Here is a 27,589-nt window from a genome sequence, read left to right as displayed (position 1 = left end):
AAGAGAAGTGCTGAACCTGGTGACATAATATCAGTGCTTAGTGTGTGTGTGTGGGTGTGAATGAGGTCTTACCACATCCTTCTCTCCTCCAGCGGCTGGCACCCATACCACGATGTATTCACGCACGTTTCCCTCGGCGGGCTCCCAGCGGACGTTCAGGGTGCTGGTGGTGGGATCAGTAACCTGCAGGTTCCTCACAAAACCCAGAGGCTCTGAGCGGAGACGAAACAGGAAGACAGATTCAGAGCTTGGACCTGAGCCTTGCACAGCTGTTGCCTGATCAGAGGTTACTGGTGTCCAGGGGGCAGTTTGTTCAGATGATGGATGCCGAGAAAATGGCGGATTTCTGGCTAACTTTACTTTAGGTCTATTAATCCAAATGACCTCACTACTTCTTCAACTTTATTAGTAAAATGCATTTTCACACTTCATTCCTTTCACTATTGTTTGATTTTGAGAATAAAAATAGGAAAAAGTTGACGAGTTGTACCAGCAGCTGACCACAGCCACAGTCACTCACTTGTCTTGCCGCTGTCGGACAGGCTGGGTCCGTCTCCCTCCGCGTAGACGGGGACCACGGTGACCGTGTAGCGGGTGTCTGGCAGAAGCTTCTCCAGGACGGTTGTGGTGGTGCTCTCTGACACTTGCTCCTACAAAGACACACGTGGTGAACTTGATATTCTGTGGAGCTGCCCTTTACCAAGAGGCTAAATTCCTACCAGCCCCAGGAGCCCTGACCTTTGACCTCCAGCAGGTGAAAGCTCAAACTTTTCCTTAAGCAAACAGCTGGGTTTCACAGAAACTACATATCAGTTTACTGCACTGAATGTATCCTGAAATTACCAGTTACCTACGATGAACCTTTGAAGACTCAAACTATTTAACTAAATTTTTGAGCTGAAGTTCCAAATGTGACAATATTCACATCTACACTGGACTGTTTCTATGCTCTAAAATTACAAGAATCAAAAAGGCTTCATGGCATCGTAATATTTCCCACTGAAACCAGTTTCCTTCAAAAACAAAGATATATTGAACTTATAACTTCAGTGAATAACTGACAAATATGACAGAAAAATAAAACATGAAAACAAACTAAAAGGTGTAAATGACATTTATCAGGACTGTATCACCTTGATATTAACACGTTTCCGTCATTAAAAACGTGTTTTTCTTCATGGTTTGCTGTTTCCCTTCTGAACTGAAGAAGCAACATATGAAACCAAAGGAACAGCTTTCAAATTCTCTGGCACAGGAAGTAAAAATTCGTCTGTAAAATCTACTTTGACAAACTAATTGCAGGTAAAAGTTCTGTCATCAACAGAGACGAATGAACCGTTTCTAAAGAGACGAACACGAGCAGCCAAATCGTCCGTCAGGCGCTGTCAGATCTGTAATTTCATGGCTCTTTACATTCTGAACCTCATCGAGTGCTGACGGCCGGCGTCTGATTAGCAGGATTTACACATGCTTACTCTGTGCAAGCTGCTCTCCAGAAATATAAACCCCACAAACATGCCACGCAACCCTGAGGGATCCGCTCTGCCAAAAGGATTTAGATGCTTTTGTGTGGCAACTGCTTGATGGGAAAACACTGTCAGAAATCATGACATCACTAAATCCCCTCTGACGGCTTTGATCATGTTGTTTCTTTTGAGGTTCGACAATTCAAACAAAGTCTGACAGCATGTTTATTAACCTCTGATGCAAAACTTGTGATATTTCAATAATGAGTAATTGTCTGACCAGGATGTTTTTTTTCATTGTATTGTCTTAATGCTGCTTGTGGAAATCTGAGAAGCAGGAGTGACGGGATCTTACCACAACCTCCAGTCCTCCATCTGCAGGAACGTAGATCACTTTGTAGCCCTGAACGTTTCCATCAGCAGGGTTCCAGGTCACTGTCAGAGTGGTGATGGTCGGTTTGGTCACCTTCATGTTGCCAACTCCGCCCAAAGGCACTAAGAGCATGGAAATGACTGTTGTTAAAACTTTTAAATGCACAAACCTCCTTCAAAGCCTCTCAGAAGCACAAAGGTGTGTGAGAAAACGCAGGTTCCACAGTGACTTACACGTCTTTCCATTCTCAGACTGGCGTTTTCCCTCCCTGACTGGGTAAACTGGTAACACCGACACCGTGTACAGTGTGTCGGGCATCAAGTTCCTGAGAACGATGGAGGTGGTGCCTGCAGGAACTTGCTCCTGTTTACCAAGATTAAAAATAAAGAGTCGTTTAAATGGTTGGTTCTCAAAACCAGGCGCCTCTCAACCAGTGTCCCAAACAGCAGTCTTGTCCATATTTGTCCTGAGAGGTAAGACAGGTGTCAGAGAGCCTCACCATCTCTTCCCGGCCACCAGCAACAGGCACGAAGAAGACCTTGTAGAGGCGAACAGCCCCATCAGCCGGGTCCCAGTCCACAGTCAGAGAGGTCATAGTGGGGTCGGTCACCCTCAGGTTCTTCACTCCTCCCAGTGGCCCTGAACGAGAGGACCAGTTCTATTCACACCTTTCCACTTTGTTTTTTGCACTTTCAGTGATAGCATGGTGCCGTCATGCAGCACAGGGAAGCTGTGGATCACTTTCAGACCCAGTGTCTCAAGAAAGGATCTTTAGTAGCTTTAAACTTTGAAGCAAAGGTTTACAACAAAATATTCCTCTTTTTAAGCAACTGTAATGACTGTAGGTTCTACATGAGCTGGGTATCTTAGTGTACTTTAGTGTTAAGTCTTACTTGTCTTTCCATTCTCAGACATTGTCTTTCCCTCTCCCTCAGCATAAACTGGCACCAGAGAGACGGTGTAGAGGGTGTCGGGCTGCAGGCCTCGCAGGGTGGTGGTGGTTGAAGCTGCTGACACTGTTTCCTGAGTTCATCAACAAATTACACAAATTAGTTGCTTCCAAACCCCATTAAGAGACAGAGAAATGAAAACACGATGATAGATGATTATGAAACATTTCTTCATCATCAGCCGGCAGCGTGTGCGATTAACCCACAGTCCAGTTATGACTCAAGAGCAGCTCTAAGTAGCACAGTGCCAGCGGACAGGAAGCAGATGGTTGTCCTACCAGTCCTACCATGCTCTCAGCTCCTCCGGCGGCAGGAACGTAAATGACTTTGTATTCCTTGACTCGGCCCTCGGCGGGCTCCCAGCGCACATTCAGGGTGGTCATGGTCGGGTTCAGCACCTGCAGGTTCCTCACTCCACCCAGGGGCTCTGGGGAAACACAAATCTATTCTGAGTACGGTTCCTCCTGTTCTCCACTTTAATGCACTTCAGAAGTTCCGGTACTTTACTTGAATATTTCCATTTTGCAAAATGTTCTCGTTTTCTACTTTTCCCTTCACTACATTTATCTGACAGCTGAAGTTTGAGATAAGGTCACACAATATCACTAATGTCATTTGATTTTCTTCCCTCTTTTCTCTTTTTTTCTTTCTGTTTTCCTCTTCTTTTTCTTCCTCTGTTTCTTTCCCTCTTACTTTCAGTTTCTTCTTCTTTCTGTAGATGTTACTGTTGTACATTTCACTCCTAATTCTTGATACCATAAGCCTTGGAAAAACTGTGATTACAAGACTGTTATGGAGAACTTCTCCACACAGTGTCAAGAATCTGAGCACATTATCCACAGCTGTCAGTCAGACACAGAGGAAGTAAAACAGACATTTATCAGTTTGACACTCGACAAAGTTACTGCTCTAACTGCAGCGGCAGTGAGGACACTCTGAATGTTTAGATCAGGCTCTTACTGGTTTTTCCATCTCCGGAGATGTCTGTGCTGACGCCAGTGGAATACACGGCCGCCACAGAGACGGAGTACTGAGTGTCGGGCTCGAGCTTCTGCAGGATGATGCTGGTCTTCTTCCCTCCGACCTGCGTCTACTCACGGGAAACATGTCAGCAGTTAGACGCGTTTTCACTTCAGAGCCACAGAGCAGTTTATCAGAGTGACAAGGGGCTGACGCATGAACAAGACTGTGACAGCCAACAAACACTTCTCTGTCAATGAATGATATAATGCTAACATGTACTAACACATGTTAATGGTAAGCAGTCTGTGTCAGGGGTTATTCAGTTTAACACAAATGATAAGATTAAACAAAATTATAAAACACTAAAATGAAATCTTCATTTTTCAAATTTGATTTTCACCTATTGTTTATTGATCAAATTAATATCAATTGACTTTAATATGGTAAAAGAAATGTAACAACAGTTTGTTTGGCTGCACCTACTCTTCTGTGGAAACTCAGACAAAGCCGCTGCTACAGGATCGTTTGCTGTGGGATTAAACCACACTGCTGTTAACACCGGTATCCACGGGCGTCACCAAATCAACCAGCAGTGAAATCTCTTAAAGATTTTAATGTCTCTAAATCTGTAATCACTTATCCCTGCTCTCCTCTCTCTGTCTTCCAAAAACGAACTGAAACTCTAACACGTAAAATAATTCACATGCGTCATGTGTTGGAGACAGATCCGCTGGTTCTGAAGACCATGTCAGCGATCTGTTCGATCTGTTTACATTATTATTTATACACAAGTAAGTAAAGTATTTCTCTCCGAGGGAATCCAAGCGAGCCACGGGCAAATCCTGAGCAAACAGCTCTGCAGTATATCAGGAAATGGAAACGACAGAGTAAACACAGACGTGGAGAGAATAAACAGTTTGCCTGGTAGCTAAGAGATGAATGACAGAGGGTATCACATCACATTTACATCAGTATTTCAGGAATTTGGATGAGTTTTATTCTGAGAAACGAGCAGAAAGTCAGCGTTTTGCCCAGCAGCTGTTCAGCTCGCTAACAATCAGTGGCTCCTCCGGGGCCTGAATTTATGATATTTTGTTTACAAGATGATCTTTTAAACATGAGGTAACTGGGTTGCTCATTACGAAACACTGCATCCACAACAGAAGCTATATCATTTTATCAGAATTCCTGGTTTTTAAAGCCAAATCAAGAAATGTATGTTTATTTTGAACATTAAAACACAGGCCAAACTTTAATTATCTTCCCGTCCATATTACAGAAACACCACATGCTGCTGAAGAACGTTTGCTGCTGATTCCTGTTTTCTCAGGACCTTTTTCACTGTAAAGCACAGTGTGTGTTCATCATAGTGAAGGTAATGAAGGAACGTGTCACCCAGTGTAACGGTGTGGATCACTGACGTGTTTTTAATTATTTTTGGAACGAGTGGAGCTCCATGGCTCAGAGGAAGAAGATCAGGATTTGGATTGTAGAGCAGTTCTTTGTTGGTTTGAGGTTTTTTTGGGATTTGTTGACAAAATGAAAAAAAAAAAATCCCTTCAGTTCAGCTGCAGACTCACAGGGATTCTTCATTTTGTCGTGTCTGTGGGTGATCAGTTTGATTTATTCCACTTTAAGACCACCTCTGTCTATAGCTCATTCTTTGTCTTGTCCATAATATTTCACTGTATTTAATGATATCACATAAAGCGTCGGTACAGAACTGGGCGTAAAAAACAGACCATTCCTTTTTTTTTTTTTTTTTTTTTAAATTCCCAAACTGGACATTACTATTTTTCTACATTTTTCAGAGCGGTGAGGAAACCCTGAGCTCATCCTGCACAGAGAAACATCTTGTCTGGTATCATATGACTGATGTTAAAAACAACAAGCCTGCAGATGACAACATAACACCAGATGCTCTCAGCCTTCTCGTGTACACATCTGACGTAGCGAGGGGATCAGAGATCCATTAGACAGATTTGTACAGCTGACTTCATGATTCGACCCTGACACGTTGTTTGGGGGAACACTGTCATAACATCTCAGAGACACAGTAAAACTCGTAACTTGCCCACTGTCTCCTTTAAAGTTATTTCCAAGGCTAATCGCTTGTTAAATCATCGAGCAGGAATCAGAGTTTGGCGGCCAAACGCAGGAATCTTCTGACTACGCAGTCGCGATGTGAGACGAAGTCATAAACCAAACGTCTAAATATGATGAAAGAGCTCAGATTTCTCTTACAGAGCACTGGTGTCATCTTACTGAACTCCTTCAGGACGTCTCTGAGCATCTCAAGAGACAAAGTCCAACTCGTACTGTAAATGCTACTTTTGATGGCGTTAAAACGCAGTTCATCGATTCAGGGATTATTTTTTTCTTTTTTCTTCTTATATTTCTGGAAGAAAGGATTTTGTCTCTAATATAAAATCCAGCAGAAGAGTTCTGAGGTTCTGTTATTTGATTTCCTACGTGTGATGTGAAGAGGGGGCCTCTAATGAACGGGTGTTTACACTGACCTCTCACTCATCTCTGGTGTGAGTCCTGCAGCTGCACCATCCTACTGGTTCTCATCCACATGTGAAATTCATTTGTGTCATATCTCATTTTAGTGTTTGTGTTTTATATGCAGTATTAAAGCTTTTATTATTGTCAGAACTGTCTTAGAAATGTCTTGGTTTTTTTTTACATGTATTGTGGCCAAAAAGTCTGACTGTTCAATTTAAGAATCTTCACTAAAAGTAAAGCAAAGACACACTCCAGTTTTCTTTGACTTGTAAACATTATGTAGAGTGAACATATGATGTAATGAATCTCCTCTGTGTCAACAGTTTTTCCTTGTCAGGACAAACTACTAATTACTAATTTTCTGAGTGCTTTGATGTATTAGTGCTTCAGTACATTTTACTGCTGAGACTTTTGTACTTTTATATCAACAGAGTTGAATTTCAGGATTGTAGTTTCTGTAGGTTTGTGTTATGTTCTTCTTTTTCCACTGGTGACAAATACAAATCTATTTTTTGACAGTTCAGGTTTCATTACATTTTTGCTGCAGATATAGAAACTCAAAGATTCCTTACTTAAAATTAAAAAAAAATCTCGAGAGGGAGAGAACACTTCCCACCAAATCCAACAGCTGACTTGTTTCTTAACGTGCTTTGGGACTCTCCATCATATTAAGATGTTCATCGATTTGTCATCGAGCAGCTAAAGCAAACTGGAGACGTTCCCAGTGGTCAAAAAGCAGCTGGGAAACGCCGCACCACAACCACAGCAGAACAAAACCTGGGTTTGGAAAAACATTTCCAGAAAACACACCCTAAGAAGGACAAACAGATGATGCCCAGTGTGGGTTCACAGCCATGTGGTGACGGGACGGAGGGATTCGTTTTCTGGTAAACCTCAAATTTACCAAACAATCCATGAACTGAAGCCAATTTGGGTGTAAAAACTTAAAGAAGCATTTCAGAAATCTCTGAAGCCACTCTGTTGTTTCACGTCAGTGGAGCAGCTCCAGCTTTTGTCTCCTGATAAAATGCAGAGCCAAGTAGTTCTGTGTATTTTCAGTGAGAAAAAGTATTTTATGTTGATTCTGCCTTTTAGTGCACATTCACCGTGTTTAGATTAACAGCTGAAAAATACGTAATACTGAGGTTATATAAATATACTGCAGGTTTATTTTCCAGGATACTCAAAGAAGAAAAATCCTACTGTGATCTAAAATTAGAAACACACAAGACATGATATGTCTTGTGGCTGTACTGGGTTTAAAAATTCATTTAATGTTTTCCTGATCAGTGTCATTCTTTTTCCCATATTATTATACTGTATTATTGTATTTAACTCTCTCGTGTGTATTTATCTGATGACCACCTGCTCTGTGACGGATAAATCCTGACTGGTGTTATTTCAAAGACTCCAAAACGGGCAGTGAACTTACAGAGAGCGGCTCGCCTCCAGCCACAGGTTTGTAGGTGATCTTGTAGTTCTGGACGGTGCCGGGGGCGGGGTCCCACTTCACTGTCAGCGTGGAGGTGGTGGCATTGAAAACCCTCAAGTTTCGAGGAGGCTGTGGAGGCACTGGCAGCACAGAGACACATCAGTGAGACAGACAGCAGAATCAGTGCATCCTGTGTTTGATAAGCGATGATGATGGTGTGCATGAGGATGAGGATGAGGATGAGGATGATGGCGGTGATGGTGATGCTCCCATAATCTCACGGGGTCATGGAGCTGGAAAGGTGATGAGGTTGGAAACAGGAGCAGCAGCATTTGTAATGAAGCTGTTCAGAGCAGGGCTGGAGCTCAGTAACTTCTCATTCAGATAAATTCAGTCCAGTTCAGTCAGTAATCATCATCACAGATTTTGGGATTATAAGTTTATAAAACACATTTTGGGTGAATTGTTAGATTAGATGTGGGAGGGACACTCTAACAAAGTGTGAAAGGTAAAACAGGGAAAGAAAATGAGCTTCAGTTACTGAAAATCTCCTTTCATTTGCTCATTGCTGAATAAAAAAGTTCACTGAGCACTAACCCCACAGCAGAACCGCTGATCAACACTGCAGCATGCAACAACATTAAACTGATGGCTGAGGTGAACACTGATGAAGGATGACGTGATGACATGATAAAATGACGTTACAATGATGATGCGATGACATGATGATATGACGAACTGCACTGTGACAACAGAAATGATAAAAACCATCAGGTTCACAGCGGCGTTAGAAGAATCAGTCACAATCACGGAGGCGTGTGGAGGATGAACGACGTGTTACAGGTCAGTTTTCACACTTTTCGCATTTGAAGCTCTGGATCTACGTTCACACCACAATCGACTGCACGTCTGAAGCACACGCTGCCTGTGGTGTGAACGCACAATGAGACACACACATGCTGTTCACAGAGGAAAAGTGTGCTCCCGTCAACACTGTCCCTCATCGTCCACATTACCATTCCACATGAACTCATGAACATTACAGTGAAAAGGAACCTGTCCTTCTCATATGACATACCCTCCGAAGACTTTAACACTAGAAAGAGACGTTGAGAAAACAACAGTGTTATTTGAACGTTACATCTGTGAGCGTGAGATATGGTGCTTGTTTTTAGGGAACTGAGAGGACAGAGGGGGTGCAGTGGATGGCTTACATGTGCGCTCGCTCCCCATCAGGTCTTCGCTCTCCGACTCGTCCGGGTAGATGGCTGTGACTGTGACAGAGTACTCTGTGTCAGGGTCCAAGTTCTGCAGAACGTGGGAGGTCTCGTCGCTGTTCAGGATGGACTGGTCACAGAAGGAGACAGAGGAGGAAGTGTGTTAACAGTCTGTTCTGCTGCTATCACAGCAATGAACATTACAACCTTTCGTTTCCTCAGAGTGGGGCAAGACTTCTGGCTGTGTTTGGTTGTTTGTTCAGCCATGTTGGCTATCAACTAGCACAATGCTCACTTTCGAAAAACTGAAGGAGAAAAGCTTTGGTTTTAAAAAGATAGTGTGAAACAGTTAAATGAAGTTAGACGACGTCTCTACAGGGAGAAGCATTTTGCAGCTTTCTGTTTTAATTAGTCAATAAAGAGATTCTGATAAAGAGGAATTCTGAGATAAACAAAGACTGTAATAAACAACCTGGTATGAATTTCATTTCACTCTCAGATTTTTGTGCTGTGTATGATGGGTGGGGAGACGAAAGTGGGCCCTAAAACAACCTTAGAGCGCCAAAGCATAGCAAGAAGGAAACAAAGAGAGTATTATTGTTGCTTCAGCTGAACTGGATGTTTTTACTTAGGTCTTGGCGTACACAATGACTAAGTTTTGTGAGGCATGGAAGTTTTAAGGGATCTGTGAAACCACAATGGATCGTTCTTGAAATCTTCTTTTTTTACTTCAGTAATGAGAAATATCTTAAATGACAGCCCTACAGCACGGCTGGTTCAGGATTTAAACAAAGCCATCTTCAGTTTCGTGACTGTAACTTCACCGAGCTTCCCTGGAAAGCAGTCTGCAGGACAGTTTAAATCTGGACTGGTTAAGATCCGTGCCGTGAACTCTCTATCTGCAGGTGTGCTTGAATGCTCTCAACCTGAACTCAGAGCTGTACTTGCTGTATTTGAGTTCAGGCTCCAGTTTTAATCACAGGAAGGAAACACCATCAGGCTACAGGCAAATCTTCCACCTCTGGTTGGATACTGTATGGATGAGGCAACTGAAACCAGATGTTTACCGTCACTGCAGACGGACGGTGCCGTCCAAACAGCTCATTTGTATATTTCAAGAGAAAAGACTCAACTAAATTATTTATCCAGCTGCTAAAGATGCATTTTTGACAACAAAAATAGAAATAGAAATATAAAGTGAAGGAAACGCATCCAGATACAATCTGGATACAAGATGTCAGACGTCTCCTTCTCAGCGAGCTGTGGATGCTGATTTTACATTTCGAAATTCTCTAAAACATCTTGCCCAGAATTAGAAATCACTTTAGAGGATCCACCTGTGCATAATGAACAATGATTCATCAGTTTGATCACTGATTCTGTCTGCTGATTATCTGACTGTGAATGAGAACATAGGCTGTTCCTCTTATACATCTGTGTCCAACCTGACTGGCATTTATGACTTACATTTACCCATAACACCTTTAATTTCTGTTAAACAAAACAACTTGTTCTTAGGAAACAGCTTGTACAAAAATATTTAAAGCTTGAGTCAGCTGCAGAAAAGCAATGCATTTAAGTGCTACATTATTTTACAGGAAAACTTTTCTGTTTTGTTTTTTTTTTTGCAATAAAATGTTCCTATTCAGCCTCTGGCCCCAAAGTCCTGCTGGAGCTTCCCAGCAATTCTACAATGCACCAGAAAGGAGTTTTCCAAGAGTGAAACCCTAACCGAGCTGAGCCCAGTAACTAAATGGAAAATCAACATAATAACCTATTGTAAGCTATGCTTTGTGAAATGTGAGCACGGTGGTGACGGTACAGTGCATGTGTATGATAAAATGCTGGTTTTTATATTGTTTGTTGTTTACTCTTGCTGCTCTCTGCCTTGACTCAGCCTTCAAACCTTTACATCTGAATGTAGACCGCAGATGAAAAAAACAAAACAAGTGAAAGGTATTCTGGTCCTAGACCAGCTGACTTACAAACTGGTAGTTGGTCTCCCCCTTCTTGGTCCAGCCGATGCGGTAGAGGGCCACGTCGGGGGCTCCGTGCTCCCAGGTGGCTCTGAACGAGGTCTGGGTCACCTCAGAGAACTGCAGGTTCTTGGGGGCAGGAACAACATCTGTTCACAGGGACAGAGACAAGAGAGGGGACGGGTATGTTTACGAGCAGGTCTGAGAGGTGAGGCAACGTGTGAAGGCTATTTACTGTCGCTCAAAGTGTGTAAGCCACAGCACTTCGTAGGTCTACATCTGTGTGTGTGTTCCAATTATATGCAAGTGTTTGTGCTTGTTGTTTGCATGTGCTAATGAGTGTGTGTCTGCATGTTTCTGAGTATGTGAGTGCTCTTGTAATCCCAAGACCACTGCTCTGACAGCACCAGACCTTTTTGAGTCGCGGTGATTCAGATGTTTGGAATGAAGCTAGCTGAGGATTAGGGGCCAGGAAATGTATGATATCAATGAGAGTGCTTATAATTATAAAACCACAAATGTGTGTGTTTGTAAATGCTGAAAACAAGTTGTTCCACAGTTCACATGGGATTAATGACAAACAGGACCAATGCAGTAAATGATCACACACACACACACACACACACACACACACACTTACTGGAGAGGTCCTGTCAACTTTCTGTGAACTGTCAGTTCACTCAAATCCCACAACACTTACAGGATTGTCCCAATGGTTCTGGGTGGCATGATCTGTCCATGCAAATATTTTCTAGTTTATCTGCAGAGGTGAAGATGATGAATGCTACTCAAGCTTCAGCCGCCATGAAATACGACATAAGTACATAAAACATAAAGGTAAGCACAAAAATGAACAGCAGATTCAGACCTGTGATAGCGCTTCCGAGCATAGGAGCTCCAGGTCCCTCGTCGTAGATCGGGGTGACGGCCACATCATACTCAGTCTGGGAGATGAGGCTGGTCAGGACCAAGGTGGTGACGTCACCGTTGGCGTCAACCTGCCGGTGGCAAATTTAACTATCAGCAACTACAAAGTACTCAGAGCACATGTTTCTACTGAGGCTGCACAGTCTCACCAATCTCATCTCATGATTATAATCAGACAATGTTTGTTTTAACATGGTGGATTCTGTATGTAAATCGAGTCCAGGAACATTAAGACTTTGCACAAGTGAAAAATGTGAAAAATGGTTTTCAGCGGAGTCAGGTCCGTGGCTGCCAAGCTGCTTTTAAATGTACCGTGCTGTTCCAGAGCCACATCCTGCTGAAAGGCCTTTAGCTTTTACAGCATCACAGAGTAAAAAGATGTGTCGTCTAAATTTGGTTTCCATTGGACAAATACGTGGATCTTCCTGATGAATGTCAGGTGGCAGGATAAATCACGGCAAAGCTTTGATGTATAAAATGCTGAAACATGTCCCATCAGTTGATCTTTCCATTTCAGGGGAGAGCTGAGTGAAGCAAACAGCAGAGGAGAGAAAAACCACTCAGCAGGCATAAATCCAACGTGTGTTCTTCTACAGAGACAAGAAGCCTTCAGCAGTAATCCTTAAGAGGAGTTGAGCTGGTGCGTGTCATCCATCAGGTCTTTCTGGAAACGTCTCACAGGTGTCCACCAACGGCACCTTCGGCTGCCAATTCATCCCAGACTGTTTGTCCTTTGCTGACATCCAAGTGAGAAATTATGAGGACGGAGTGGTGCTGGGATGATCCAGTCAGGCTGAGCCGACGGCCTGAGCCAGCGCTCCTCTGCCAGCAGACTGCTTTTCACATAAAGATCAGCCAACGAAGTGGAGCTGCTGCTCCGCTGAGAGGCCGGCCGTAACTCTTGACTTGGTCCTGACTTGGTCACTTTCCCAGAACGAAGATGTCACTGCTGTCGAAAACTTTACCCTTATGAGGCTCTTTGTGCAGTTTTATTGTTTAAAGCCACCTCTGAATGACCTCACAAACATTTTCTAAAGCGTTTTGCAGCCTTATGATTGGTTTCAAGTCAGGGGAGTAACAACTGATAACTGCCAGTAGAAAAGGTCAGAGTGAGAGTGTTTGAACTGCACAATAAAAACACAGGAGGATGCTTTTAGGGATTCACACATCGTTTTCCAAAACAAGTAAAGCCTCAACAATGTTTCTTCCTTCTGAGGAAGCCTGGAGGACCGTATATGACAAAGACGGTGAGATAAGTGTTCATTTTGGTTCATGCTCCGCTGGTTGGACCCTGGAGTACTGAGCACTGTCAGGCCCAGTCTTTACTGAAAGGAAGCATGTACTAGTGCAGCGTTTTCAAAGTTATCCTGGATTTGGCACTCAGGGTAACTCTGAACCATAAGACCTCAGTCTTACCTCTTTGAGGTCTCCGTCCTCTGGTTTGTAGGTGATCATGTACTTGCGGACAGGTCCAGGAGCAGCATCCCAGTTGAGCCTCATGGTGCTGTGAGTAACATCAGTGATTCTCAGGGCTCCAGCAGCAGGTATGGGCACTGAGGGAGGACAGGGACATCACTGTGTGAAGACTTTCAAAGATGCTGACTGACAAGGTGCAGCCAAAACTTTGTGGATAGCTGAAAAACAGACAGCAGCTTGGTTTTAAGTGCTGCTGCTTCAGATATTCTGTTTTTCAGTGCATCTGTTTTCTATCTGTAAGTTTTCAATCCAAAATATAAAATGCAGCATGTGTGAGATGCGATCCAGCTCTTATAAAATAACTGTTGACATGAAAATAAAAGTTAAATTCTGTTACAGTTCTTAACTTTCCACAAAGGTAAGAACCTTTTTTCTAATAAAAAGTGACATTTTAAAGGATGTAAGTTCCTGTAGCTTGTAAATATTATGCAGTAAACATAACATGACAATCATTTGTCCAAAAATACATACGTTTGTGAAAAGATTCTCAAATAGTTTCAACATTTGTGAGTGGTGTTGAGCGAGGGAATATTTTTGGAAGAACTGTGCTCATCCCTCCAGTAGAGTTCAGAGACTTAGAGAATCTTTAGCAAGGAGTGAAGAAGCTGTTCTCGATGCTCATGGTGGAACATCATGGTAACAGTCAGCAAAGGGCTCAGAAAACAGTGAAAACGCCCCGGACAAGGTGCCATCTGTGGTTCTGCCTTCCCAAAACAAGGTTAATTCAACTGGATTATTTCTGCCTCCTACAAACGTCTGTCGAGCTCAAACTTGTGTACTGTAAAGAATCAGTTTAACATACAGGTGACTCCTCTCCCCTCCAAGGGGTCGCTGGCAGCTTCACCGTGCAGGGCGTAAAGTGTGAGGGAGTACGCTGTGTTGGGCATCAACTGCACCAGCTGGAGGCTTGTTACGTCTCCTCCGACTCGTACCTACAGGATGATAGAGGGGAAAAACAAGAACAGAGAGAGAGGTTGGCGGAGGGGGAAGGAATGCAGGTGGAGGTCAGATGATAGAAGAGACAGGACTTGTATCAAAGTGTTTTTTCTTTTTCTTTTTACTCAACACCTGGTGAACAGGCCTGACTCTCATCCCCACTAACCTCTGAAAACAACACACGGGTCCTGTGTAATGAAACCGCACTAAAACTGCTGATGAGACACAACTGTGATGTGTACAGCTTCCACACAAACTGTGCACTGTCACTGTAAAAATGCAACGTCCTTAGCAGCTCCATACCAATGTTTCTGCATGTTCGAAACCTATTTATTAAATGCTTATAGTATGCTATATGGCCAAAAGTACTGGGACATATACTTCTGGTCTGCCGATGTTTTTCATGGTTTGGGCCCCTTAGTCCCTGAGCAGGTCTCAATGCCACAGTATAAAATGATATTTTAGACAACTTTATGTTGGAGGTCTTTGTTTGTCTCTCTCCTGTTTCAACATGACAATGTCCATGTGGACAAAGTCAGCTCCATAAAGAGATGGTTCTCCCAGTTAGGTGTGGAAGAAAGTGACTGACCTGCACCTACTTTCTTCATAAAATGAGAAAATACCGGTATGGTCCTTTAAAGGGTGCCATGTGCCAAAAATACAAATAAGATCACTTTGATCATTATTTCATATAAAATCATCAGTGTTGATAAAGAGTGCAACACTTCAGGTGCATATTTTCCAGTACAGACCACCTCCTTGACATTAAACCATCCCTTAAATTTTCCCCTGCTGTGTAATTGCACATGTAGGTTAACGCCACAGAGGCGTTCAGTTCCATTCGTATAGCATCTGCTCTGTTTATTTCATCCCCATGACTTCAGGCCATGAGCTAATCCTTCCCATTACCCAGCGTGTCTGAGGGCTCTGCTTTTTGTAGGCCTGGCCTGATTCGTACAGCTGAAGTCCACTTCCTGCTCTGTGAAGCGCTCATTGCACCACCATCTGGAAGCACTAAGACGGCGCGAGCAGAGGCCTGATCTTATAAAGCCAATGTGGAAATGCTGAGCATGCAAATTAAGATGTGAGTCTGTGAGAGCGAGTGTATGATTCTTATGTGTAAGACTGTTTTTGTCCTTGGTGTTGTGGTTTAACACTACTACACACATGTTGCATTCGAAGGTATCAGTACTTTACCTCCTTGTCCTGCTGGGGCCCAGTGGCGTTGATGGGTCTGTACAGCAACATGTAGCCTGTGGCACCCTCTGCCTCCTCCCATCTCACCCTCATGGTGCTCGTGGTCTCATCGTAAACAATCATGTCCTTCACCGCTGACAGAGGCACTGAGGACAGACACACACCGCCAGAGAAAGAAATTAGTTTTGATAAAATTAGTACAGAGAGAGTGCCACGGCTGGACAGTCCTCTACACTTTCTGATTTAATAGATGTAATTTGAAATATCTGAAGAAGGCTAAGTGCAATGGCTGGAGATTCTTTGGACCAAAGGGACTGAGTGGGACTGAAATAATCTGTTTTGATATCTAATATTTGGAGGAGGTTTTGGCACAATAAAAGGGTAATGATATAAACAGGCAAGCAACATCAAGGTCATATTTTAGAAATCCCAGGCGGTCCCAAAGACATCGTAAACCTAAGTGCTTTTCATGTGCCGAATATTTGGTATCATATGTCACGTTAATGCTTGTGTTTCCAAAGATTGTTTTCGTTTGTTTGTTTGCTTGACTTCTTAGACGCTTGGTTTCCTTAATGGAGTTCAGGGATTAAAGCAAACCAAGTTAACACAGTGAGATTTCTGCTGAAGAAATCTGATTTCTTGGACACAAAGATGCAAAAAAAATACGGTTTTAACATTTGAGAATGGGCTCGATAAAAACAGGCAGGTAAAGCACTGCGCAAAGTCTTAATAAAACTGAATGAGTCTCAATTAGCTGGTTTCCACAGATGAACAGGTTATTTTTAAAATCCAAACTCAAACAGGAAAAACAGTGTGTGCTCATTCATTATAGAGCTGAAACAGAAATAAATCTATGTACTCTACATTAACAATGTACTTAAAAACCAGCCGTGAGCGATGAAGAGAAATCTGATGTCTCTACAGTGGAGGAGACAGGAAATAAAACTCGGACTCGATCAGGTATATTTAATTTAAGACACAGGCAAAGACCTGGCTGTTGTCTGTATGGCTATACACCTCAGACTACCATCAGCTCATACCATTGCATCATTGCACTTTGTTTGGGTTAAACAGTTTTCCACCTCAGATCAGATGCTATATATATATAGTATAAACAGAGTTGCTGGAGCAGCCTGTCGGGAGGGACGGGGGCAAGTAAACAACTTCCATCGATGTATATGAAACAGGATAATGAGCTGGGAAATTAAGTTGTTTATCTCACAAACCATGTGGAAGAAACAAAACTGTCCCACAACAGTAAAACACTGCAGAGCACTGATGCTATCCTCCTTTAAAGCTCCACTTTAATCACGGCTGTCGACCCAAAGGGCAACCAGTGTCTGGTGAAAAGGCCATCGAGCACGAAAACTGAACGCTTTTCCCATGAGGCAAAGAGGAAGTGACCTCAGAGGATTAGTGGATGGAGAGGGAGGTAAAGGAGTGAGGAGGAAACACACTTACAGGTGGTCTCAGTGCCCTTCAGAGGTTCGCTGCTCTCCTCACCGACCACAGAGTAAACGTTGACGAGGTACTCGGTCAGAGGGGTCAGGCCTTCCAGCACTACAGTGGTCACCGTCCCGTCGACCAGCAGCTGAAACGATAAAGGTTCATAATATAATATCCCTACAATATAATCTGCGAGAAGAAGGAACCCACTGTACCTGCTCTTTGAAACATGCGTCATTATGTTTTGGGAGTTTAGCAGGTGAAGAAGCATGAAGGTGCTAAGTTACTATTTTTTCCAAAAGGCAGAGAATTTCACCGAATGCTCCCCATCGTCACAGGAGACAAAGGATCAGGGCTGAGAATGAAATGTTCCCATCAGGAAAGTACAAACATACTCTCACAACCTCAAAGCTGAGCCTTAGAAGATTTTTGTTTCAGGGAACTGGAAGTGAAATGTGACTTGCACTGAGCTGTCCAAGTTCAAACTGACTCGAGTCCATCTGAGAGGACACATGGCAGGTAACGAAGTGAAGAGGATGAATCAAACTGACTTTCTGAATATAAAAATGGTTATAAAGCCATTTTCTCCAGCTTATTTCTCTTTAGCTGCTGATCGTTCTTTCTACACATCAGTGTGACTCAGCTGACTGTACAATACAACATCCCATCACTAAAATCAAAAAACGAGCACACAAGAACAGGCAGTTTGTCAGCTAACGACTGTGTCAGTTTCATATCTGACAAAGATTCGGCTGAAAATCAGCGGACTGATTCTCTCTTGGCGATCAGTTCATCAGGATCTGTCAATCAGTGCTTGGTAGTGGTCCAGGTCTCGTATTTTCTCCATTAGATGATTATGGTCTGTTGAGCCGGAGCTATCGCGCTGCATTCACATGCTGATGGGAAAGTCCTCATCTGGGACGTCCAACTTGGCTGCTAAACGGTGTCATATTCCTGTGCTATCCTGCTGGAGAATCGAACCCAGAGGAGAAACGACCAACACAAAGAGGCTGCAGATTCGTGAGCTGCTGAACTATCTCCCTCTTATCAAGCTCTTTATTTCTGTAACTGATTCAAATCAAATAGTCAAAATATTTACTAAACTCAAGTTTAGTTTTTCTTGATTCTATTAAAGCGACCTGCCTTAATCTTTGTTGAATCTAGACACAGACACTCGCTTCAAGAAAATTCTCAAAACAAGCTGATTTCTGTTGGAAACGAGTTGAAATATTCTCATTTTTCACTTGTTTTCAGAGAAAATGTTTGTAGGACTCAGATACAGAGAGAACACAGAGGATAAGAAGAGTTTTTGCAGTGTGCTCTGTGACGTCTGCTCCAAGAAGAAAGATTATCAGGTTATCTGGATGCATTTGTTGAGTAAATCAGTTCTTTTAACATCAACCCACATTCGTAACTGCAGGTTGCATGTTTCGTTGATACCTGACTGACAGCATAAATGCAGGCAGGAAACAAATGGAGAGAGAGAGAGGGACATGAGATTGAATAAAGGTCCCCACAGCTGGAACAGAACAAGGGACGCCCCTGAACCTGTTGCCCATCAGGACCCCTGACCCGTCTTAAAATTTTGCACCTCACGGTGTAAAATGTAGGTCTGGATCGGATTTAAAGGTCACAGTAGTTATTATTTCTCTCATAAAACAATCTTTTGTTCTGGGACCAGTTTGTGGCGGAGACATACATTCCTTTGGTGTTGTCTCATGGTAGACTGGTGAGCGAGACAGATGTCTACGCGTAAATGTTGTCAGCTGTGCACTTCAGAGTGTGAATTCACACTCGGCGCTGAGACTCGCATATCAAGCAGCTTTAACAGAAAACAGCGTGTGTCCAAAAAGAAAGTGTCTGAAAGCTGATTTTCATGGTACTGGAATAAAGTGAGACCAGCATTCAAAACTCGCACAGTCACCTACATGGTCTGAGAAATGGCTGTCAGTAAAGTAAGACAGGTGTGGACTCTGATCACATGACTGTCACTCATGAATCTGACTGACTCTGGCTGTAACACCAACAACTCCTGACTTCACTTGAACTTTAATCTCTTCTTTCGTTAATCCTGGCCCTTCTGACTGGCTGCCTGTAATTTACAGGTGGAAACTGTGCTTGATTTCAGACGAGCCCGGTTATAAGAACGCAGGCTGCACCTGACAAGGGCCAATCAAAGCACAAAGGATGGAAAAGACCCAGTGCTTCGTTTTTAAAGACAGGACTGACAGAAGGTGAAGTGCAGGTTCACCAAACTGTAACTGGGATGCAGATTTAAGTTTCTGAGGGCCAAGTAAACAGGGCTCTGAATAAAAGCCAGGCCCGGGTCTGTGGAAACACTTCACAGAGCTGGTTTTTAACCTGGAGGATTTAAGTCTCAATTAGTCTGTTTTTGTGTGACTGACAACCTGTCATTATCTAAATTCACAGGAAGGTAAAGGTCACCTGACTGGTACCGTTCACAGATATGAATAAAGCAGTTATCTGTTACAGGTTAAACCAGGTCTAATGGGAGCCAAAGGAATTAATAAACAAACAAGATGCTATTTGATATTCAGGATCTGATCCAGCACTAGCAGATGGTAGACAGAAGTTTCTGAACCAGGAAGCAAACTGGGCAGATTTTTCCAATGATGTTCTATGAAACAGACCAATTATCTGAGAGTCTTTTAACCATTTATATCTGGAACAACAGACTGAATTTGATCCCAAGCAACAATCACCGGCTCTTTATATCTAAACCAGGTCGAAGATGTGAGGAGAAAAAAAGAGTGCTCTCTGTCCTGTTCTCAAATTTTAATCAAAAAGCTGCACATTGTGTTCAAATTGTGCAAAACTCTGCTGCTAGGTTCATTTTAGCATCTTTACCATGATCTGATTCTTATGGCTCTTCCTCCGGCTGAAGTGAAAATGAGATAGAAGCTTGTGTTCAGCTCTTGTTTCAGCTGCAGGTTCTGAAATGCAGCAGCACTAACAGGGACTGATGGAGGGGGAGAAACTTTATCTCACCTCCTGGGTGGGTCCTCCAGCCACAGTCACGTAAGTGACGCGATACTTGTCCACTGGGCCATCAGGTGCCGTCCAAGTGGCACGGAAGGAACGGTGGGTCACCTCCGAGGTCACCAGGTTGGTGGGCGCCTCCAGTTTACCTCCTGAAAGGGAACAAGCAGGAGCTGGAATACGATCTGACATGTCAAGTATGTCACACTGTGAACCCTGCTACCACAAATCTGCCCTCGCCGTGCTCGCTCCGCTGACAGAGGACCTGCTGGTCCCGCTGTATATTTTAGCTCCTCTGACAAAGGCTTTCTTTAAAAAAATGTTTTTCTGTGGCTGCGCTGTAAATCATTTCTGTGTTTCCTCTTAAAGCTGATTTACAGATAAAAAGTCCTTCCAAAGAAAGTTTCCATCAGATCCCTGCGTCTGTGTTCCAGCTTCCTTTGATGGTCTGAAATAATCGAGATTGTCGGGCAGAACAGTCAAATTTCTCTACAAATTTATCTCTGTATTTTTTTGTTTCTTGCTGACAGCCACTTCAGGCTGATCCTTTGTTTTTTATTTTTAAGAGAAGAACTGATTTGTGAATAACAGAAAACTTTATTCTCATCTAAAGACAACAATGACCACATTTCTACTCTCTACTTTTCAACAGTATAATGTTCATAATCCAAACAGGTTGAAAGCAGCGATACCTACGAAGTGCAATTCTGCTGATGTGTCTTCACTTGGGCTAAAGTTTTATGTCGTCTTTCATAAGCAGAGAAACTTTTCACGCCCTGGAGCATCTGTAAAACTGCCTGAAAGCCTGTAGTAAAATTTTAAAAATTTATGGTTGTCAGTCTTAAAAACTGTGGTTTTGTAAATTCCGGAAAGGTAGAACTTTCTGAAAGTTTCCATTTGACCTCAAACACCAGTAATTATTAAAAAGTGTAAATCTGACTCAGCGGTATTTACAGAATAAGCTGCAAGTACAGCTGCAGGCGGAGGCAGCCAAGCTCCAGTCGAGCGTTTTAACCATAAAAATGTCTTCAGAGTTCATTGTACGAGGGTAAAACCTGAAACAATTCATCCTCACATTAAGCACCAGCATTAGGAACATATGCCTGCAATCACTTTAAATGAAGATGGACCATTCTGCAGAGTCCGGTGCATTTTTATTCAGACAGGTGAGGATTTCTTTGTATTTGTAAATTGCTCCCATAAGGACAACTAAACAGTACGAACACTAAATTTGTCCATCTTTTTGCTGCCGTTTGAAACACTGACCGTGTTTCTTGAAGCTGATTCTGACACCAGCGATGAGTGTGCTGCTGACTCTTGTCCTACCTGGACCCTTGACGCTGTTACACAGGTTGACGGTGAGGTCGTCAACAATGTCCAGCAGGAACTGGAAGTCGTTGACGTTGTACATGTGGATCTCGTCAGGGTCGGAGGCGATGGACCTCAGCTCATTCTCATCGGCATTCTTCACACCTGAGAGAAAAATGGACCTTTAGAAGCACAACCCCAAAATGAGACCCTAACAATGCTGTTTTTTTTTTTTATAGTTTATAAGATGATGTCAGAGTTAGGTATACACCAATCACCAAAACTGCCTTAGGGTAGAAAATCAATTTAAAACCTCAGAAAAAAAAAAAAAAAAATTGGAATGTGTTGCTTAAGGGGATGAACTGTGGGAAAGTAAGGGTACGGCCTTAACAGTTATTGTAACTAATTTTTTATGTGATAAAAACATGTTATTGTCACCTAATTCTGCTGAAGTAAACTAGCATTTCGTGTTCACAGCACTTCAGAGCACTTTTCTGAGGCTGAGACTTCCTGCTGTTCCAGCCAATCAAAACCACTCACCGATAGCATACAGCTCGATGCCGCTGTCTCTTAGGTTCTGTGAGTTGAAGACAATTTCGTCCTGGGACTTTCCGTCAGTGATCAGGACACCAATTTTGCGCGAGTCGGGTCGCAGTCCCACATTGGGTTTGAAGTTGTTCTGGAGGATGTAGTTCAGAGCCATCCCTGTACGACAGGAGTAAAGAGGTTTCACAAAGATAGGTGGTCGTTAGTTTCCATCACAGAAAATCTCAGCTCTTCTGTTCAGACAAATCCATCCGATCTGTGGCTATATACAAACACTGAAAATTATTTTCATGCATCACGTTATTCGCAACACAATCTTTAAATCAAAGGAAAACTTTATACATTAAACAACAAAGGTCAACATAAAGAAAGTGAATACATTTGGATCCATAACTTGGTCACTTTGGGGAAAGTTATGTTAAATGACCTGTCATGGTGTTTCCTCCCTTGTATGGCAGGTTGGCGACAGCCTCCAGCAGGGACTTCTTTGTCGGGTGGGCGTTCAGATGCCACTCGGTCTTCGGGTCTCCGCTGTACTGAGCCAGACCTGCAGAAAACACAAAGCAATGATGAACCAACTCAAGTTTACTAACAACATAACTGATTATCAGGGTAGTGTGAATGATATGTAGTAGTAGACTGGGGAGTGAGAACAGTTGTAGTAATACTTGATGTGTGAATAGTAAAAGTATTATAATAATAATAAATAAAATATTACCAATCTGGACCCTGTCAGGGCTGATGTCAAAGACGCTGACCATGCGAGCGATGAAGTTGCGGATGGTTTTGAAGTTGATGCGGCCGATGCTCCAGGAGCCGTCGACCAGCAGCACGATGTCAGCCTTCGCTGTGGTCTTACACTGAGTGTCTGCAGATACACAGTGAGGAGGGGGGGGGGCAGTGAGAGAGACACCTGGTATACCACACCCACCATGAGCATCCAGTCAGTTTTATATAGAGAGAGATGACTGTGTGTGGGGAAGGTGTGAAAAAGTGAGAGGAAATACTGTGAGATGCATCAGAGAGAGAACTGAGGAGCAGGAGAGTACATAACAAAGATCTCACAATCCACCAAGACAAAGATGTTTATACAGCAGAATGGTTTACACTGCATTATGCAACACAAATAATTCACACTCGTAACACATTGTGTAACAGCTGTCATTTCTGGATTAACTGCTCTCTCTCAGAGCCTCTTCTCCTTCTCCCTCTCCCTCTCTCTCCCTCTCCCTCTCTCTCTCTCTCCCTCTCCCTCTCCCTCTCTCTCTCTCTCTCTCTCTTTCTCTCTCTCTTTCTCTCTCTCTCTCTCTCTCTCTCTCTTCTCTCTCTCTCTTTCTCTCTCTCTCCCTCTCTCTCTCTCTCTCAGCACAGCGAGTCGTTGGGGTTTTTCTATCCAGCGACGAATCAGCCCCGTGGTCTTTTCTGGCTGACAGTGAGGCTGTCCCCTCATACAGCAGGAGTCAGCCTCTCTGACACTGTGATATACGAGGCACATTCTTGCTCCAGGCACCTGTAGGGGTGAAAAATAGCCGCTTCTCCGCTTTTCTACGATGTCACACTCCACAGACGCTGAGCGATTAAAAACCGGGCCCCTGTGTGTGCGATTGAAAACAGGTTAGGACACAATCAATTTAATTTTTCAGTTCTTTTTCAGCGAGCTGCAGAAACAGATGCCTGATGCTAAGAGGAACTGAGGCGGATGCTTGGCCACAGTCTGTTTGAGTTATACCACCACTGGTAAACAACACACTCATGTGTCCCTCTGACATTCATTAATAAAAACAGATGTCATAAACAGAGGCAGCTTTAAGAGGCATCTAATATGGTGCAGACGACTGCTGGATCCAGTGTCTCTGAGTAAGAGTCTAAGCAAATAAATATCCAGCTCGGTCTGACTGTGGGATATAAATTACTGGTGTCCTACAAAAACCTGTAACAATTCTGAATTTTGGTTGTTTTTGTGTTGAGGCCAGTTGCTGACGATGCCTTAAACCCTGGAATGAACTGGTATTTTATTCCAAAACCAAAAACTCATTATTTGAGAAAATGTGATATGTTTACTGGAAGAAAGTGAATCAGATACTGTGTCGACACGAGGCCAGCTTTTTGTTTTTTAAATGGAATTTATATCATTTTGGAGGGAACCCGTCTGTGTTCGTAAGTGTTTCAGATCTATGTGACTTAGTTGGCGTCATGTGCATCATCACTTTTGTTTTTAATGCATTTGAAACTGTCCAAACCTAATAACTTTGGATCACAGCCGAGTGCAAAAAGGCCGTTTGTGACATGTTGAGAAAAAGGAAGTTGCTGGAAATTTGAGCAGCAAAGTTCACTCTTGACTTTGGAAATGGTAAAAATGCACAGCAGATTTTATGCTCTTCGTAACATCTGGGTAATGGCACCCGTTGTGCAACTTGAGCCTTACTGTAAATGTAGATGTAGCTGTTACAGATGTTTTGGTTTAGATTTATGTTTGTCAAAGTCCAGTGTCCTTGCTTTATTTTGGAGCAGTGTGTCTGCTGGTACTGATGTCACTTTCACTGGAACATCCATACAGTCTGACCATGTCTTCAGTCTATGAACGTGAACATTCAAAAAGTGATGCTCAACATGCAAATATCACACTGAACTTTGACATTTGAATTTGAAGTGATCCAAGAAACTGTTGCTGGAAACTTTCAGAGTTTTCTCACTTCAGTGTCAAGTTTTTCACACTTTGTTTAAAGAAGAAAATTTGAAAAGGAATAAAACATTTAATGACCTGTAAAAAATAATGTCTCTGCTGCGTACGAAGGACGCCTCGAAGCAGCTCTGCCAGACCATATGGACCTGTGAGAAAGTCTGGATTAAAGGCTCCACTACGCAGCCTGCCATGTGAGAGCTGCAGTTTAATATATGAGGATCTCTGAGTGGAACCTCGGTGGAACATCCCGGCCCGTTTGCTGCTCTGTGGGCAGTCGGTCACCATGTCTGCTCCCCATTACAGCAGGAATTTCTGCCCAGGGTCAGCACTTCCTCTGGGTCTTTTGAGAAGCATAACATTTTCCTAGCTGCATACATCCCAGCGGCGGCGAATGTTCTAGATCATAAAATAACTCTAATTACAAGCAGAGCCCTTTTTCACGCATCGGATAACATGAAAATGGGAAATATCCACCTTTGCGTGACAAAAAAGGTTTTGGCAGCAGATACTGAGCTCAACAGTAACTCATCCTGGAGATAATGAAAATATACAGACGGGTGAAAAATTAAAGGAAAACCCTGAATAAATGAGGGGACATAACAAATGCAGATGCTCGCACATGGGTGCTCTGCATGGTACAGTTAAGTCATGTGTGGTCAAATGAGTCATCCTTCACCATATTCCCCACAAGGCCTGGATGCTCGACCCCTACAGTGACGGGATCTGGCAGCTCTGTTACGCTGTGGGGGGCATTTTGCTGGCATGGCTTGGGTCCACTTATCCCCCTGAGGGAGCATCTTTTGAAAGAATGGTGTTCATCCCCCGAGTAGAGTTCAGAGACTAAGAGGCTTAGAATTAATACAGAGGAGCACAGAAGATGTTCTGGCAGAACATGGTGGCCCAGCATCTTACTAAGACACTTTATGTTGGTTTTTTCTTTAGTTTGACCCCCGCCTGTATGTTTGTGCCAACACCATTAAAGGTCAGCACATCATGGGGTGTTTGCAGGGAGGTTTGTCCAGTTGGGCTAACGTTTGTGTCAACACTTGAGCACATGTCTGTCAAACAGCCTGTGATTTTGCTCCAGATCACACTCCAAATGAGAGACAAGCCAAGCAGCTCAAAATAATTTGTACTAATCATAATCATCTGCATCAAATTTCAGTCTGTGACTCCAAAGCGACAGTGATATTAATCGCCTTCGACAACAAATAATTCAACGTCCTGGCACTAATCTGGGCAGCCCTTCTGATCACTCCTGTTCTGAAGTGCCTGGGATCAGAGAGCATCTGGTCTGCAGGCCTGCTCTTTAGTGCTGCTGATGTAGTGTGAGGTGCAGTGTTGTCAAGTTCTCGGCTTTTACCAGAGGGGTGGAGAAGAGTGGGCTCAGGAGCGTCAGAGAGTGTCGTCTTCTCCTCTCCTGCCAGAGGCAAACTCTCCCCTCCATCAAACATCCCAAACACGGCCACTGAGTACTTTGTTCCTGCCCTGAGGGAAAAAGGAAATTACATAAACCTATTTCAATCTTTCCTGATCTCTATAAGAAAACATTGTCCAAAACCACATTGTCCACAAGCTGAAAAAAGTAGCTCCTGGTCAAACAACTTTTACTGGATCACTGACAACAGGTGATTTTTTTCTTGACTTTCATTCCAATATCTCCGTTTACTGCATCAAATTCCTCAGAATATTTAAATATTTAATCATGAGGAAAACTTACCGGAGTTCCTCTAGAACAACTGTGTTATCATAGGGGCCGACAAGCAGTTCCCCAAGATCAATGTCATCCCCAGTGGGGTGAAAGGTCACTTTGTAGCCCCTAACATCTCCGGGTGCTGGGTCCCAGGAGACTCTGAAACTGTTCTTGGTGGGTTCTGAAGTCTGGAGGTTTCTGGGACTCTTGAAGGGCGACACTGAAATAAAAGAACCCAGGCAGAGCTTAAGGACAAACATGCAAGAAAATTCAACACAATTCCAAGTCTTGGCAAAGGTTTTGAAGATCAGCCACACCACATTCAAGCCAGTTTCTCATTAGTCCATAATACAATTCCTTGAACCCGGTGTCATTTGTTAAAAAGCCCAGTGTCATGCTGTGTGTTAGTAATGCTAGCGTGTGATTGAGCATGTGTTTAACTGTGATTTTAATGTTCTGGTGAAAAGACACTGCTTCAGCACAGCAGCACCTGTAGTGTGAGAAATATTCATCGTAACAAGTCATTCAAACCTGAAGTCACTCCAAGTCTTATTTTTGGTGGAACAATGGAAAACAATCTGCAACCTGGACGACACGATCCCAGCTGCAGAACGACTTGTTGACATTTCTCATAAAAAAAGTGACAAAACTGTCAAACAAGCCAGCCAGCCATCCAGCAGCTGAGCTAAGGTCGGTTTACCTCACTATTCAAAACAGTTTCAAACTACAGAGAGACAAAAGACACATCGATGAGTTTAAGTGACTCTGGGTCGGTACGACTTCTAGCTTAAACATTTTTAATTTCATTAACTGTATTATTCAGTTCAGGCCATTCACAGGACTCCCTGTGATTCTGAAGGGATCCATAAAAAGCTGAAATCACCTCAGCAGCAGATTTTTCATTTCATTCCACCAACGATAATGTTCAAAGACTGAGCTCAGGTTTAAACATCTTGGTTAAGATGTTTCTGCAGTGTACTGTCTCTCAGAGGGTTGAATTATGGACCAACGTACGTGTCGTTCCTACTCCTTGCCTTGCTTTTCCTTCCCCGCGCTTGTAGATGGGGTGAACGGTGATGTTGTACGTGGTCATGGGCTGCAGCCGCTTCATGATGGTGGAAGTGACCGAGCCAGGGATTTTCAGGGCCACTTCTTTGCCTCCATTCCGAGGGACATACTTCAGCCGGTAGTTGACCACTTTGCCCGGCGCCGGCATCCATGTGACTTTCATGGTCCGCTCCGTCTCGTCCGTCACAGTAAGTGTTTTTCCAGCAGCGGAGGCTGAAAACAAAGAATGTCACAGGACTTAAGCTTTTTTTTGCCAACACTTTAAACTATCATCCATCTCTCTCTGTTTTCAGGCCAGTTGTGATTTCCCTTTAGTTTCCTTCAGTAATCCTTACGTATTCACAACTGCAGGCATAAATGTTGACTAATTCCATCAACTCTGTGCCAGAACTAATTGGTCACGAATTAGGCTTTTACCCAGAAG

General features: G+C 43.2%; 1 protein-coding gene across 7 annotated transcripts in view; it reads right to left on the bottom strand.

The window, feature by feature from the left end:
- col12a1b (collagen, type XII, alpha 1b) overlaps positions 1-27,589 on the bottom strand; it is a 93,842-nt gene that overhangs the window by 42,553 nt on the left and 23,700 nt on the right. For 3 of the 7 annotated variants that reach the window (XM_041064111.1, XM_041064108.1, XM_041064112.1), the window contains exons 15-39: positions 27,112-27,378; positions 26,125-26,317; positions 25,768-25,892; positions 22,440-22,589; positions 22,149-22,268; positions 21,716-21,880; positions 21,194-21,340; positions 19,877-20,019; positions 16,883-17,012; positions 15,422-15,567; positions 14,091-14,220; positions 13,229-13,365; positions 11,754-11,883; positions 10,895-11,034; positions 8,907-9,039; positions 8,771-8,788; positions 7,693-7,832; positions 3,750-3,879; positions 3,068-3,216; positions 2,733-2,862; positions 2,339-2,478; positions 2,073-2,202; positions 1,822-1,961; positions 521-650; positions 73-212 (exon numbers count right to left, since the gene is read on the bottom strand). In XM_041064111.1, the coding sequence (XP_040920045.1) occupies positions 73-212; positions 521-650; positions 1,822-1,961; positions 2,073-2,202; positions 2,339-2,478; positions 2,733-2,862; positions 3,068-3,216; positions 3,750-3,879; positions 7,693-7,832; positions 8,771-8,788; positions 8,907-9,039; positions 10,895-11,034; positions 11,754-11,883; positions 13,229-13,365; positions 14,091-14,220; positions 15,422-15,567; positions 16,883-17,012; positions 19,877-20,019; positions 21,194-21,340; positions 21,716-21,880; positions 22,149-22,268; positions 22,440-22,589; positions 25,768-25,892; positions 26,125-26,317; positions 27,112-27,378 (3,503 nt within the window). The remainder of the gene's footprint in view (positions 1-72; positions 213-520; positions 651-1,821; positions 1,962-2,072; positions 2,203-2,338; positions 2,479-2,732; positions 2,863-3,067; positions 3,217-3,749; positions 3,880-7,692; positions 7,833-8,770; positions 8,789-8,906; positions 9,040-10,894; positions 11,035-11,753; positions 11,884-13,228; positions 13,366-14,090; positions 14,221-15,421; positions 15,568-16,882; positions 17,013-19,876; positions 20,020-21,193; positions 21,341-21,715; positions 21,881-22,148; positions 22,269-22,439; positions 22,590-25,767; positions 25,893-26,124; positions 26,318-27,111; positions 27,379-27,589) is intronic. The other 4 variants (XM_041064109.1, XM_041064110.1, XM_041064114.1 and 1 more) reach the window with 4 other exon arrangements.

Source organism: Toxotes jaculatrix, chromosome 19 (assembly GCF_017976425.1).
Source record: "Toxotes jaculatrix isolate fToxJac2 chromosome 19, fToxJac2.pri, whole genome shotgun sequence".
Lineage (NCBI taxonomy): Eukaryota > Metazoa > Chordata > Actinopteri > Toxotidae > Toxotes > Toxotes jaculatrix.
This window is presented reverse-complemented; position numbering and strand designations above follow the sequence as displayed.